General features: G+C 35.0%; 1 protein-coding gene across 12 annotated transcripts in view; it reads right to left on the minus strand.

Annotated features, from left to right (window-relative positions):
* Positions 1–14,140, minus strand: part of PIP5K59B (Phosphatidylinositol 4-phosphate 5-kinase 59B) — a 39,087-nt gene that overhangs the window by 3,474 nt on the left and 21,473 nt on the right. For 9 of the 12 annotated variants that reach the window (XM_033347809.2, XM_076620278.1, XM_033347818.2 and 6 more), the window contains 4 exons: positions 13,889–14,096; positions 13,098–13,309; positions 8,852–8,952; positions 23–2,043 (listed from right to left, as the gene is read on the minus strand). In XM_033347809.2, the coding sequence (XP_033203700.1) occupies positions 1,888–2,043; positions 8,852–8,952; positions 13,098–13,309; positions 13,889–14,096 (677 nt within the window). In that variant the 3' untranslated portion in view covers positions 23–1,887. Of the gene's footprint in view, positions 1–22; positions 6,367–8,851; positions 8,953–13,097; positions 13,310–13,888; positions 14,097–14,140 lie in introns of those variants that run through there. The other 3 variants (XM_076620282.1, XM_076620279.1, XM_076620280.1) reach the window with 2 other exon arrangements.

Genomic DNA, 14,140 nt, shown 5'->3' on the forward strand with positions numbered 1-14,140 from the left:
GAAACGATAACAGAAACAGTCATAAGAATAATAGTAACTGCTTTATTTAAATAATATCAATAATCATGGTGATAGTAATAATCATAATGGTAATGATCATAATCGTAATAGTATGTATTGCCGAAATATCTCGGTTAAGTGACAATTTGTTTCGCAACAGCACAATTGCTCGCATTATGCATCTGAATCTTTTCATATTGTTTCAACGTATTTATGTATAATATTGATACATTTATCTTTTACGTATGATTAATACGTATGTTTTCACGTTTCCTTGTTTTCTTCGATAGAACAGAAATGGACCGGCCTTCTAAAATATCTCTAGGAAAGTTGGTCTTCCACTATATATATTTTTTTTTTTTTTCGTGCAATGAAAATGGAAAAAAAAATATTGCTTCCTTATGAATAATTAAAAATAGTAGCAGGCACTTTTAAATTAGAATGTTACAAATGTATAGCTTGAAACACATGGCGTGAGTGGAACCGATCCATAACTGTTGTTTACACTCTTTAACGTTTTAACTCTTTAACCAGGCAATTAAATTTGAAGACAGGAATTGTTATAGACACGATAAAAGATGGCAATGTGTAGTAATAAAATGTGAAAATTAATATTAAGCTTATTAAGATATCAACGCGTTTCGATTAATGCCTTAAACGCTAGTCGTTTTATTAACATATATTGCTAGGTTAAAGGGTTAATTATTCCAGCGACTGCAATCGCTTTTAATTGCTCTTGCAACCTCACTCGTGCACGCATTTTTCTCTCTACGCAATTGAACATTTTCAATGGCACGTTTGGTTTCACGATTTCTCTACGCAAATCTACTCGAAACTATATCTTTCGGAAATTTTCCTCGAATACAAAGAGGACCGGCTTTCAGATAATAAAGTCGAAGTAAATATTAACGCGAATAAATCACATTCCATCGAAAGCTTACGTAATTTTGTACGCAACTGCAAAAGAATCTAACGAATACCGAGGAAAGTATATCTTTAAAAATATCAATTAACATGCAATACGTCTTGTAGAATTCTACGGCAGCTTCTCAACATCTTTTCCAAAATCAATTTCTCGAGATTATTTCGTATTCTGCCATCTTCGAACCATTATCAAATCTGAAGATTTACTAGATAACTCGAATCACAAGGACATAAAGTCTCGAGAATTTGAAAGAAGAAGCACGAAGTGGAAGAATGTTTGCGAATGATCGCGAAACGAGCCACTCCATAAAATCGTCATTTTATCCTGCCATTTCCTCCGCACGCTCGCAACCACGTTATCGCAGCCGAGGAATTCGATTGTTTTCCGTTTTCGTCTCTTCGATCGCGATATGCGGTATATTGCTTCGATAATAATTCCCTTAATGCGAGACTTCTCGTTTTTCTTTTTTTTTTTTTTTGCTTTTCTCTTTTCATTCGTTTACACGATTATCAAAAAACATACGACGCGATGACGTTGACGCAACGAAAAAGGAAGAAAAGAACGAAATCTTATGCAGTTAGTTAAGTAGACACTTAGACGCAAGGCTGATTTATAGTCACGAGAGGATTAAGATCGTAGTTATGCCTGACTATCGTACAAACCGGTTAAACAGGCATAGTTTCTCTTCTAATTATCTACAATTCGACAATATCAAAAAAATGATCGAGTATGCGGTAATAAAAACGAGTTAAGAATATCGTTAATTTAACGATGTATATGAAAGGATGAAGTAATTAGACGTGTTCGTATGATCACAGATTTCGACGATAAAATCTGAATTGCTTCTTGGTTTCTTAAATCATTCCATTTATCTTTCTACACGCAGTTTATACGCGGTCCTTGTTGGATTACATTTCTAAAAAAAACTTGAATTTATCTTATAGTCCCGCTTCTTTGGATCCTTATGGCTCCCGGCGTTGAACTCTTAACACATTTTGCACGTTCCTCATGATCGACACATGGTTCGCGCTGGCACGTTTGAAACTCGTTCTCACTTGACTGTACTTCGAAAGGGACCTTCTCTGTTCCACAAAATTCCTCGTGTTGTTCGTTTCTTTCTGAATACGAGCACAAAAAACATCAATTCTCTGATTTCTATCGTTTGCTCAATTAACATCACTCTTCTTTCAATGAAACTTTTTTTTATGTACGATTAATCCGTTTTTCCGTGATTTAATTCCACTTGCTTCGTACTTTGCTTCCGATTGTACGAATAAAGAACGAAACGACCAAGATTAGTCAATTAATCGGATTGAATTGATTGTAAAACACGGGACAAACGTTAGAAATGGGAACACACAAACAGGAAAAAATAGAGCGATCCTGAATGTAGATAAATTTCGATAAAGTGAGTTAATAAAAGACAGCTGATTAATCTCTTCTACATAGAGTTAACACGATACCGTGTTCAAAGCACACACAACACAGAATATGTTATTCAGTGTGGAATGTGATATGCCGGTTTAACGGCTTGCGAACGATTATCGACAAACAATTGAAATTTGTGACAAAGAGAAGCGTAAAAAGCGACGGATCTTCGACTGATTGCGCTCAGAGAAATTTATTAACAACGATATTTTTCGTTGAATTGGTTCGTTTTGTCGTTTGAAACGAAAATTTCTTTTCTCTGGTTAGCAATAATACTTAATTGGCACGAAATCTTCTCTAAGCGCGTTTCCATCGATCCTAATTTAATCTCATCTTAATCCTCCCTGAATTTCTACTTGGAGCATTCCTTCAAGTACAAGCATTGGAATCACTCGCAGAACTCGAACGTACGATGCGATATGTTTGTTAAAAAAATATCACACTTTCAAGATCGCTAATAAACACTGGTACTGTCCTTTCGCACACTAGCTACCATATATATGTATATAACAAGAATGATAATACACGATACTCCATAAAACAGTATCTCGAGTTAACAAAGTTACGAGTTTATCAAGCTTCTGCGTTCATTTTTTCCCTCTCGGTCGTACAATCTGTGTCCACGGGTTAAAGCTTTTCCAGGCGATTTAACCTTTGAAATTTTCAGAGGTGCCAGCTTCGATGCAACAGCGACACGTAGATTGGTTCATAGTTTCTTATCGAGTAAGTAGTTTTACGCTACGTTGTACGAATCACGTTTCCTTATTGGAAGTCGATCGCAATGGAAATACTACTTGAATTTTCGTTGGAAATTTGTAAAATCAGTGTAAACGACAATTTGTACTCGAACAATATCTTACACCGATCGATTATTTATGAAAACGCATTTGTGAAACGATTGATTATTTATTTATTATATTTGCCCTGGATTTCAATGGTTAAATCGTAGATTTAAAAAATAGAGAACGAGAAAAGAGAAATGAGCGCGTTCCTAATCGTTGTGATTCTCAAACACGCTTTATATTGAATAAATAAAGAGAAATAAGTCAACTACGCTAACTTACAAAAATGAAGTGATTCTTTTCTATTAGGTAAAAAAAAAAAGAGAGAAAATATAATAAACGTAGAAAGTAAAAGACGCGATTAAAACTAGGAAATAAAAAGTTCTCGGAGAAAGAAGAAAAACACGGACCGATCACCGAGATTGCGACTAGATTTTTACCACCGTTTTCCTAAATACAACATATCGACTGTCGAAAGCGTTTCATTCAGGACAATATATCATTATACGTGTACGTATGTGTTAATTGAACAACATTTTGGTTTTTTTTTCAAAACGTTCCTTTAACTTTGCTCTGCGGCTACTGTAATATTTATATATATATAAACTTTTTGTTCATTCATATACATATATACGTACACGGTACCAGCGGCACTCCCGTTAATTAATATCATTTATCGTATCACGTATAATACAGTTTGCGCAGTTACTATATTTATAATATTCATCGAGATCGTCGATGAATTCTGCAATTGATTTCGAGTTTCGAAAGTGTAATGTTAATATTCAATTTTATTAACTCTGCGGAATATTTCTGACACGTACGATTTTCTTTATTGAAATTTTTCGAATTTTCGAAATTATAGAAGATTTTAATTTTTAACTTTGTAGCAAATCTATTTTCGATATCTACAATTTTTTTTTAATCTTCCAAAATTTTTAAATCTCAGGAGACGAATTTCTTGAGCTCTGCAGAATATTTCTGACATGCAGGATTTTCTTTGTTGAAATCTTTCGAATTTTCGAAATTATAGATTTTAATTTTTAACTTTGTAGTAAATCTATTTTTTATATCTATAATATTTTTTTAATCTTCCAAAATTTTAAAATCTCAGGAGACGAATTTCTTGAGCTCTGCAGAATATTTCTGACATGCAGGATTTTCTTTATTGAAATCTTTCGAATTTTCGAAATTATAGATTTTAATTTTTAACTTTGTAGGAAATCTATTTTCGATATCTACAATTTTTTTTTAATCTTCCAAAATTTTAAAATCTCAGGAGACGAATTTCTTGAGCTCTGCGGAATATTTCTGAACCTGGCAGCTACTTTTATTGAAATTTTAGCGATTTTCAAAATCTTTAACGTTTATTATCCGAATTTTTGTTTTAAAAATGATTTCAATCAATACTTCCACATTTCGCTACCAATACATTTCAGAGTTCACCGACCATCTCGACAATAAATGCGGTATACACGTTTCCTTTTATGTGTGTACAGTGTACATATGTATAAGTATATGTATAATTACGTACAGGAGACAGACAGAACGTGAGACACATATAGGTACATGTACACGACCGTTGGCTATATTATTGTAATAAAAACGGGATTGAGGACTGCGTCCTAATTAGATTGTAAGTATTATTTACATCTCCTTCGTCCGCGGGTCATTTCATTTCCTCGTTTTACACCTTTCATTCCTCTCCAGCGCCTTCCTCTTAACGTTTACAACTAACTAACGTAACAACAAGTAATTGTCAGTTACGATAAGAGGTAATGAATGAATATATTTCGCGACAATTTCCCATCACGTGTAACCTAAACGTCGTCACTCGTGAAGCTCGGCGATTCGATGATCATACAATTTTACAGCTAAATGCTAGGATATGAACAAGCAACGAGAAAACGAATTATGTAACTGTAATAATGGCACGAGTTTTTCTTTTCTGAGAAAAGTGTGACTAAATATGGTTGTTAGGTGAATAAGTGTATAAGTTTCAAAATTCGTATGTAGTCAAACAAAGTGGTTATCCAACGAGTGTGTATGTAAGTTTGGAACTTTATATAAAACTTTATATAATATATAATTAATAATAATAATAATTATATAATATATAAAACTTTTGCAAACGATTTGAAATATATAAAATTTTCAATAGGAGATAAAAAAATATTTAAAAAAGATAGAAACAGGTTGTCTGCATTGAAATTAAGTCAATTGATAATTGCTTGATACAGAAATCGATTAAAATCAAACTACGCTGCTCAAAATAATTAGAGGATTGTTATTATAAACGGTTCCATTTTGTTAATCAAGTAAACAAAGCTAGAAACATTTATAGGCTTGATAGATTGAAACGTTGTTAATATGACACTCTGATAAAAGTTGACTTCAAGATAATAATGAAAAGAAGATATACAGATACAAGTAATGGGTATAAAAATTTATTTCGAAAAATCTAAAAAGACAAAACGAACCTCTAATTGTGCTAAGCAGTGTATTAATTCGTGAGATATCGAAACACGTGACATTATTACGTTTAACTAGCTACTTATTGAAAATCGAACGATACGATGAGACCTGACATATAAAAGATACAACTGGAACGATGGATTCTTGAATTCTCCACAAAGTATTTGTATCCTGAACGAGTATTATACAGTCCTCTAATACTGTAGGCCGAGTTTTATCACGTTGTATAAGCTTCCTGGCCTATCCGACATGCTCCAAAGCTTTAGAATCATTAATTCTTCATCGATTCTTTAATTGCTTCGCGAGAACGCGCCTATTTAAATCATCAATTCATTCCATACGAATAAATGCAAGATTCACGCACGCTGGATGATTAATACTTCAGAAACTCGCGAATCAAGACGAGTACTTCTTCCAACCCACGCAAGCTGTTCGTTAAGTACAGAATCGAATATGATAAAGTATGGTGTCTCAAGTAACACGAAAATGCGCAAGGAATGATTAAAGACATATCAGATTACGTGTCTTCGTTCGACCTTTTCACCCCTTCCACCCTCACGATCCGTCTTGATTCGCGATCAAACGCTTTCCTCTATGATTTATTCTTCTCTGTTCGAGTTTCATTTCTTTTTTTCTTTTTTTTTTTCTTTCTTTCGAAGATTCGTCGCTACGACGGTGCACCAGACCAAATCCAAACTGACTTGACGTAGGTTACAGGGATGAGCTGCTTTGAATTCACTCTTGCTGCAGTATCTTCTGATTTGAGGAAATAGAGAAACCTTTCAGATAATCTGATCTTTTCGCACGGATCGTTCCAAAGTATATCTTACTCTTAGAAATATAATTTATAAAAATATTTATAGAAAAATATGAAATATCAAACGACGATACTCCGAGGTAAATCGTAAGATTCTTTTTAACGAAATAATACCTATTTTGTGAAACATGAAAGACATTGTCGTGCCAGGACGATCGTTTGAAATGCTTCACCAATACTAATTCTTGACGACAGTAATACTGGGTTAATATGGAATTACCTGGCCGACGTTTTACGCGGTTCTACGTGCTCGACATTCTTTCGCATGTTGCAAACCCTCGAGCTTGTTTACTCTCGTTAAAATGCACGTACTGGCGAATCACGCGACGAGTAATTGCTGATACGAACTTTACGGTGCACGATGTGATTCGTGCGTACGCAGAAATTCGAGGATGCGTTCTCAATGTGTCGCAACAGACGAGTCATTATGTGCAGAAATCTGACAGATTGCTAATTCGATGACCTTTTTTTTTTTTTTTTGTTTTAAGTGGAATAAATTTTCTTCGTTCGAAGTCGATTTGACCATTTCATTGCCCTCATACTCTTTCCAACAGTATGCTTTATAACTATAAAGCATATAATTTTTAGCAGAGAATTTTTTAAAAATTACCGAGTACAATCTGAAAGAGGACGAATCCATACGAAACGATGAGTGGTATTTTTTTTGCAGGAAGCTTTATTTTCGAATAAATCGATGTTCAAATTTTATCCAGTATGTATGTGTGCAGGTGCACGTAGTCTGATTTATGTCTACATCTTATAAGTGTCTCTGTGACATTATTGTATTGCTCTGTGGATTCACTGCATTATGCAGTGTAGGCTGAAAAAGTTAAAAAACAAATTTTTTGTGTAGAATTTCTTTGCTAAATGTAGCAAAAAAATAATGTAGTCTATTAATTTATTCAGAAATAGAGCTTCATACGGAATTGTGGATTGTACCACAAATTTAGAAACATCTTGTATTTTATGATTGATCTCTTCTATTATACAGGGTGGTCGGTAACTGGTGGTACAAGCGGAAAGGGGGTGATTCTACGCGAAAAAAGAAGTCGAAAATATAGAATAAAAATTTTTCGTTCGAGGCTTTGTTTTCGAGAAAATCGACTTTGAATTTTCGGTCGGTACGCGTCCACTTTATCACGTCTCGTTATAACGGATCTCACTGTAGATCGTTGTCTCGATGGAAAAATTAAAAAAAATTTTATTCTATATTTTCGGCTTCTTTTTTCGCGTAGAAGCGTAGACGCGTTTTTCGCGTGAGATCCGTTATAACGTACCGTACGCGTACCGAGCGAAGATTCAAAGTCGATTTTCTCGAAAACAAAGCCTCAAACGAAAAATTTGTATTCTATATTTTCGACTTCTTTTTTCGCGTAGAATCACCCCCTTTCCGCTTGTACCACCAGTTACCAACCACCCTGTATATGAAAAACATAGAAACAGTAACCTCTTTGTCTTTTATCTCAAATATATACCTGAAATTGTAGCCGGGTAATTACCTGAAATTGTAGCCAGGTAACTAAATTAGAAAAGAAGTTATATATAGTAATTTATATCATTGTTCATAACCTGAGATGGTCTCGAATGGGCAACCCTTTATAAACAAACAATAGAATCGACACTGTAAAATATTCTATTCTGAAACTTGAAAAAATTGTTCTGTCATCTAACTTTCCACATGCAGCTTCCTTTACTAAAGTATGCTACAATATAATTAGATCACTAAAAGATCAAACTATACTAAGATCAGCCCAAGATGCTCGAAGCAAAGAAGAATTTCAAATACGACTGTCATGCATCCTTTTCAAACCATTCTCATATTCGAATCGTTTGTAAAGATGTGTATTTAAATTTGAAAAATCATCGCTTTGGAACGTTCCGTGCGCGATCGAATCGGTACTTCTTTATGAATTCCACACAAAAGACAGGGACTCGACATAGACACGAAACGCAGACGAGACCAAAGACACGACGAATGTATGATACGAGGTCAAATCTTTTTTTCTTCTTTTAGACGATCGCGTTGCGCGACGCAGATGACACGCTTCGCGACACGTCGTCGTCTGGGGGCAGTTCATTAGTTACAAATACCCTCGGCCACTCGGGGGAAACATTTACACAGTCCGATCGATCGGTCACTGGGCTCTCATTACGCACTTACCGCTTTGAGGAATCGGTCGAGGAAGATACAATAATGATAGTTGGAGATCGTGAACCTAATTTTATGCCCATTATTTTATTGCCATATCTGAAAATTGCCTATATAGGCGAAAGTCGTGAAACAATCTGACATTTTTCATTGAAATATAATCTAACTTACATATACTGTAAGTTTCAAGTATTTACATGACGATACAATCTCCAAATATCGCTACCACAACTTTTGCAGTGACCAATCGTTCAAAGCTACGATTACCAACTTACCATTTCTGTAGTAAGACTGGCTAGCGCCTCCTCGACGGTGGCAGCGATTCTCCCTCCGTCATCGTGACGCTGGCTGCCTCTGATCGGTGTGGTCGGACAACCTAAAATTATCGTTAATCGTCATAGTGCAAAATAAAGATCAGCCTGTTGCTGTAGCTCGATCACCGAAGCGTAGATACGTGTTTGTCTAGTGGTAGTGTTCGAGTCGAATCGGCTATCTATGGGAAAGAGAAACTATGGAGAAACTTTTAATTTATAATAAATAACCTGTTCTTCAAAAGGACCAGCAAATCATATTATTTTTCTTCTCGTTTTATTCTAAATCTCATGCGAAGAGCGTGTGATTATTGAAGGTGTGTGGTGACGTAATTTTTCATTTTATATAGATGGTCCTTTCGAGATTTTTACTTGTAGTTATCAAGATGCATCGATAAGAAAAAAAGCGTGCATCGTTCTAATCGATGACTACGTGTGACAAGAAGCGTGTGTAGCTATTTCACACAACGATATTCATATGCGAGTGTAGCGAAAAATCAAAGAGAAAACTAAAGAGATAGAGAAAAAGAAAATGTTTAGACTTATCTCGAGAGGTAACATCGGTTCTAGGCGATGCCCGTTCTTGCTTTAAAGGGAACCATAAAAGAAGTAAAACAAACGTGTGTATGGGGTTTTCAGCGAGAATGAGATCTCGTGTACTTTTTTCTTTTGCAATTGTCGCTTTATTGTCGCTCTCATCGTCGAGAAATAAACGTGTTCGAATATTTTGACAAGATTTTGAAATCACCTAGACAGGACTAAGAAAAGTGGTTGTTGGATTGTATCGTAATTATTTAAAGAAACAACCGAAGATGCTCGCCCCTTTTTTCGTTTCAGCTTTCATACTGCTTTATTATTAATCGTTACTTTAGTTTTCGACGACGAGCACCTTCGCAGCATATGTTACACGATCGATGGACTTAAGAGCATTTTTTTACCGTGACACTTACGGAGAATAACCTCGAGACATGGTCTACAACACATAGGCGATGAGATTAAATTTAGGCACTGAGTTTTTGTTATTCGTTTTAACTTCCTTTTTCTTTCCATTCCTTTTTCCTTCGACTATGATCAATTCGTCGCATGACCTTTCCAATTCGATTCAAACGAGTACAAGGTATGTAATTGAGACTAGAATTAAACCTACGTAACGTAAGTCATTTAACAAGATTAACACTTTTAATTCTTCGTACAAATCAGTATCACAACGATGATTTTATGATTAGATGAATTTTCTTCAAATATAACGAAGAATGAGGTACGACGAGTATACCATGGCAAAACGGTGTAACTTAATTTGCTGTAAAACTCATTTAGTTTCCGGATTACGTAATAACGTTGGTATACAGAATGCAATCGATGTAGGTGGTTAACAACATGTAGGTTTGTGTCATGATCATAGAAACACTATCGTTATTTATCTCGATGATTATGCGGCATGTATCTGAATTAACAGCTAGCTAGTAACACGAGTCTCTATGTATTTTACACATTTATTTCAGCACGGAGTGATTCCCCGTTTACAAATAGCAGAAATAATATTTCTATCGACATAAGCTTAATATTACGAGCTTAATACGCAGTGCTTCGAATTACTTGGACAACGGTATACTGTCGCTCGTTTCAGAACACTACCTTAAATCGTGGCACGTTAATCAGACTTCTGATTGCTGGCGCGAGCGCCGCGTTGATTGCCCATAAATCGACATTCTTCGAAAATAACCTCGGTTCAAAAAAATATAATATCACCGTTGAATTAACTTGCACGTTTTGCCGTTTAATTATTCTATTTTCTTTTTTTTTTTTCAGAAGATAAATGATTATAGTTTGCTGAATTTTGTCGGTTTACTGCTCGAGGCTATCCTTCTTTATACTATGAATGGCACTAAGATCAATGGTTTTTATACCTTTTGTATAGCGAAATTCAATAGAGACTATTCTATTTATCTGTGTTCTAACAAAAGCAACAGTAACTACTAAGCAAGTAACGAACGTAATAAAGAGAAAATACAGTCACGAAATTCTTGTGCACCCTACGAAGGCTACCTTTATTAAATAAAGATTCGAACGCTTACATATGCAAACTTGAATGGTTGAAATAATGTACATCAACGTAATTTGCTTAGACGAGCAGATGTCAATAGGAAGATGGAAGTCTTAAGACTTATGTCAGTAAAATTTGAAAAGGATTCAACAACGTAGGTAGAAGTTATGATACGTTTATTAGAAACACGCATTGTAAGTGAGTCACAAAAGTATTTGAACGCTACATATATTATTATATTATTTAATATTAATATTTTGTTGGACCATCTTTAGCAGCAATAGTGTGTCTCAATCGACATTCCATACTGTAAACCAATGATTTTGTAACACTACACTCAACGGAGTTCCACATTTCTATAATTTCATCTTACAATACCTGCTTTGAGATTATATGAAATTTATTTCATCTTTTTCCGATTTAATTAACATGTGTGGTGTGTTATATACGATCCATCCTTTCACAATTCTAGCAGCATGCTTAGGATCATTATCTTGTTGAAAGTGGAAATCTTTCAATAATCCTAATTCATGGGCACTTTCATTAAGGTTATTTTTTAAAATATTTAAATACTTATATTTATCAAGTATTCCATTAATAAATATCAAACTTCTGGTGCCACCAGGTGATCCACCTCCGTGTTTCACTGTTTCATGCAAATGTGGAATTTCCAATTTCGTATTTGGTTTTCTCCCGTCATATTTTTGACTATCTAAGCCAAGAATGTTAAACTTTGACTCGTCCGAAAAGATGACTTTGTCCCAAAAAGAATTATCTTTATTAATATAGGTTTTTCAAAAGTCAATCTTTTTTTATGATTTACAGCGTTAATATGTGGCTTCTATCGCGGTACTCTGCCATGAAAATCATTGTTTCGTAAGATTCGTCGACATAATTCCGGGAGAACTTCTTGATCAAACATATCAGCTACCATACTTGCAAGTTGAGGAGCGGATGTAGTAGGATTTTTTTTAATTCGCGAATGATAACTTTCTCCTCTCTTCCGGTCAATTTCTTTGGTCGACCTGATCGAGCTTTGTTTGCAAATGTTCCCTCGTTCTTTGACTTTTTTATGATACAATGTATTGTGGACTTACTTCTGTTCACAATTCCGGCAATCTCGTTACATGATTTGCCATCCTCGTGTAATCGGAATATCATTTCTCTTTCACACTTTTGTTTCAGACCTTTTGGTATTCATTTTAAATGCTATTGTGCACACTTTTACGTTACTGTTACTGGAACGATATCCTAACATCAAGTGAACGTACCAATATTTTCATTTAGCAATGATGTTTATATTCGGTGCTAAGGAAGATGAAAAACTATCATTTTATCACAGCGTTCGAATACTTTTGCGAGACACTTATCATGAATGTTTCTAATAAATGTATCATAACTCCTGTCTATATTATTGAATCGTTTTCAAATTTTACAGATGTAATCTTGACACTTTCCCTATATCATTATAGTTACCAAATTGTTCTAACAAATTAGTTTAATACACCTCGTTGTATTAACTGAATTTTGTAAGTGTAAGCGTGCGAATATTTTCGTGAGTCACTGTAAATTATATAAAAACAAATGATAAATATAATCATAATAAAAGTTAGTGTTTTAAAAGTTATTTTATGAAAATATTCGAACATACAAGAAAACAATGTATATATGCAATATTATTATTTCAAACAGATTAAATAATATTTTATGGGAACTTTTTTTGGCTTCAAAATATCTTGTAATTATTCCTCCTGTTATAAAATAGGTCGATGATAATAAAATTTGACAAAATTTTATTTTCATAAAAATATCGCTCTTATAAAGTGCATGAAAACTTTCATGACTAATACCAGCCTCTCAGAAGTAACAAGTAAAAGTCTGATCTTATTTAGGTTACAGCCTAAATCTAAACTCAATATTTGTTCAAATTTTATGTTAAATTACTTGAAATTTTATATCATTTCACCTCTGTTTCTCAGTCAGCCATTATAAATCGACAGGGCAATCAACGGGATGGTCACGCCCGATGCAAATCCTTTTGTCGCGAAGGTCGAAGAGAAGAAGAAGAAGAAGAAGAACAAGAAGAAGAGAACGAAGGAATCCTCGAGGCACGTAGTGGGAGCCTTCAGGTGGCGTAGTAGATGTTGAGCGCGTACGGGAACTTACCTGCGTCACCGCTGCTGGAACTCTCGGTAAAGGACGGCGTGCCTTCTGTCCAGGTGGGCGTAGAGCCCTCGGCACTGCCAGCGGGTGGTGTCCAGGTCAGACCCCCACCTCCTCGACTACTACCACCGCTTTCTACGCTCAACGAAGATTTCGTTTCCCTGCCGCCGCTTCCGCTTCCGCTACCGCTGCTTTCCAAGTGTACGTCGGATATGCTGAAATATTAATTGAGTACGATGTATTTAATTGTTTTATGTTTATAGCACCAAAAATTTCAAAATCACGAGTTCCATGTGAATTTCCAAACTTTGAAAGATTTTTACACTGCTCGAGATAATTAGAGCATTGCTATTAAAGACAAAATGTCCGGGCACAAGATTCGGTATAAAATGAAAGTGATACAGGAGACGATTCTTTAAAGTTTCGTATTTTGCGAATAAATTTTGGTTTAACGGTAGGAAGATCGGAGTGTTATTTTGAAACACATTGAAGAATTGACAACAGTTACGATTTTTATCGCTAAGTATAATTATCCACAAGTTTTTGGTTTCCAAAGACAGTCATCCTTTATTTTTGTAATTTAATTTGCTGTCAAATTCCATAGGGAATTTGCAAATTATTTTGTTGAAAATACAAACAATAAAATCGCTGTATCATCTGGAAGTATATACGGTTGTTGTTGTCGTTTACAAATGTTAAATGTTTTATATTCGATTTAATTCGATAAATACGAGATCTCTCGATTTGACAGAGTTTCTTGTGGAAATTATGGAAGAAAATAAAAGTTCGCTCACCTCACGGCATCGTGATAAGTCTTTGTGAGAGTGACATGGTGCACAACCTTGTTCTGCTTGGAGTGAGCACTGCTTAGACTGCTCGTTAAGATCGTGGTCGGTGCACCCTGTTGAAGTTGACCACCAGAAGCCAAGGTCTGGTCATTTGAGCGCACTGCATCGTCAAAGGGCGGGGGCGGGGTGGAACAAGTGGAAGGAAGGGTGCCACCTACAAAAAGCGCACTACAGTTAGCCCTAATGAACACGATATAG

This window comes from Bombus vancouverensis, chromosome 7, assembly GCF_051014615.1.
Source record: "Bombus vancouverensis nearcticus chromosome 7, iyBomVanc1_principal, whole genome shotgun sequence".
Taxonomy (NCBI): Eukaryota; Metazoa; Arthropoda; class Insecta; order Hymenoptera; family Apidae; genus Bombus; species Bombus vancouverensis.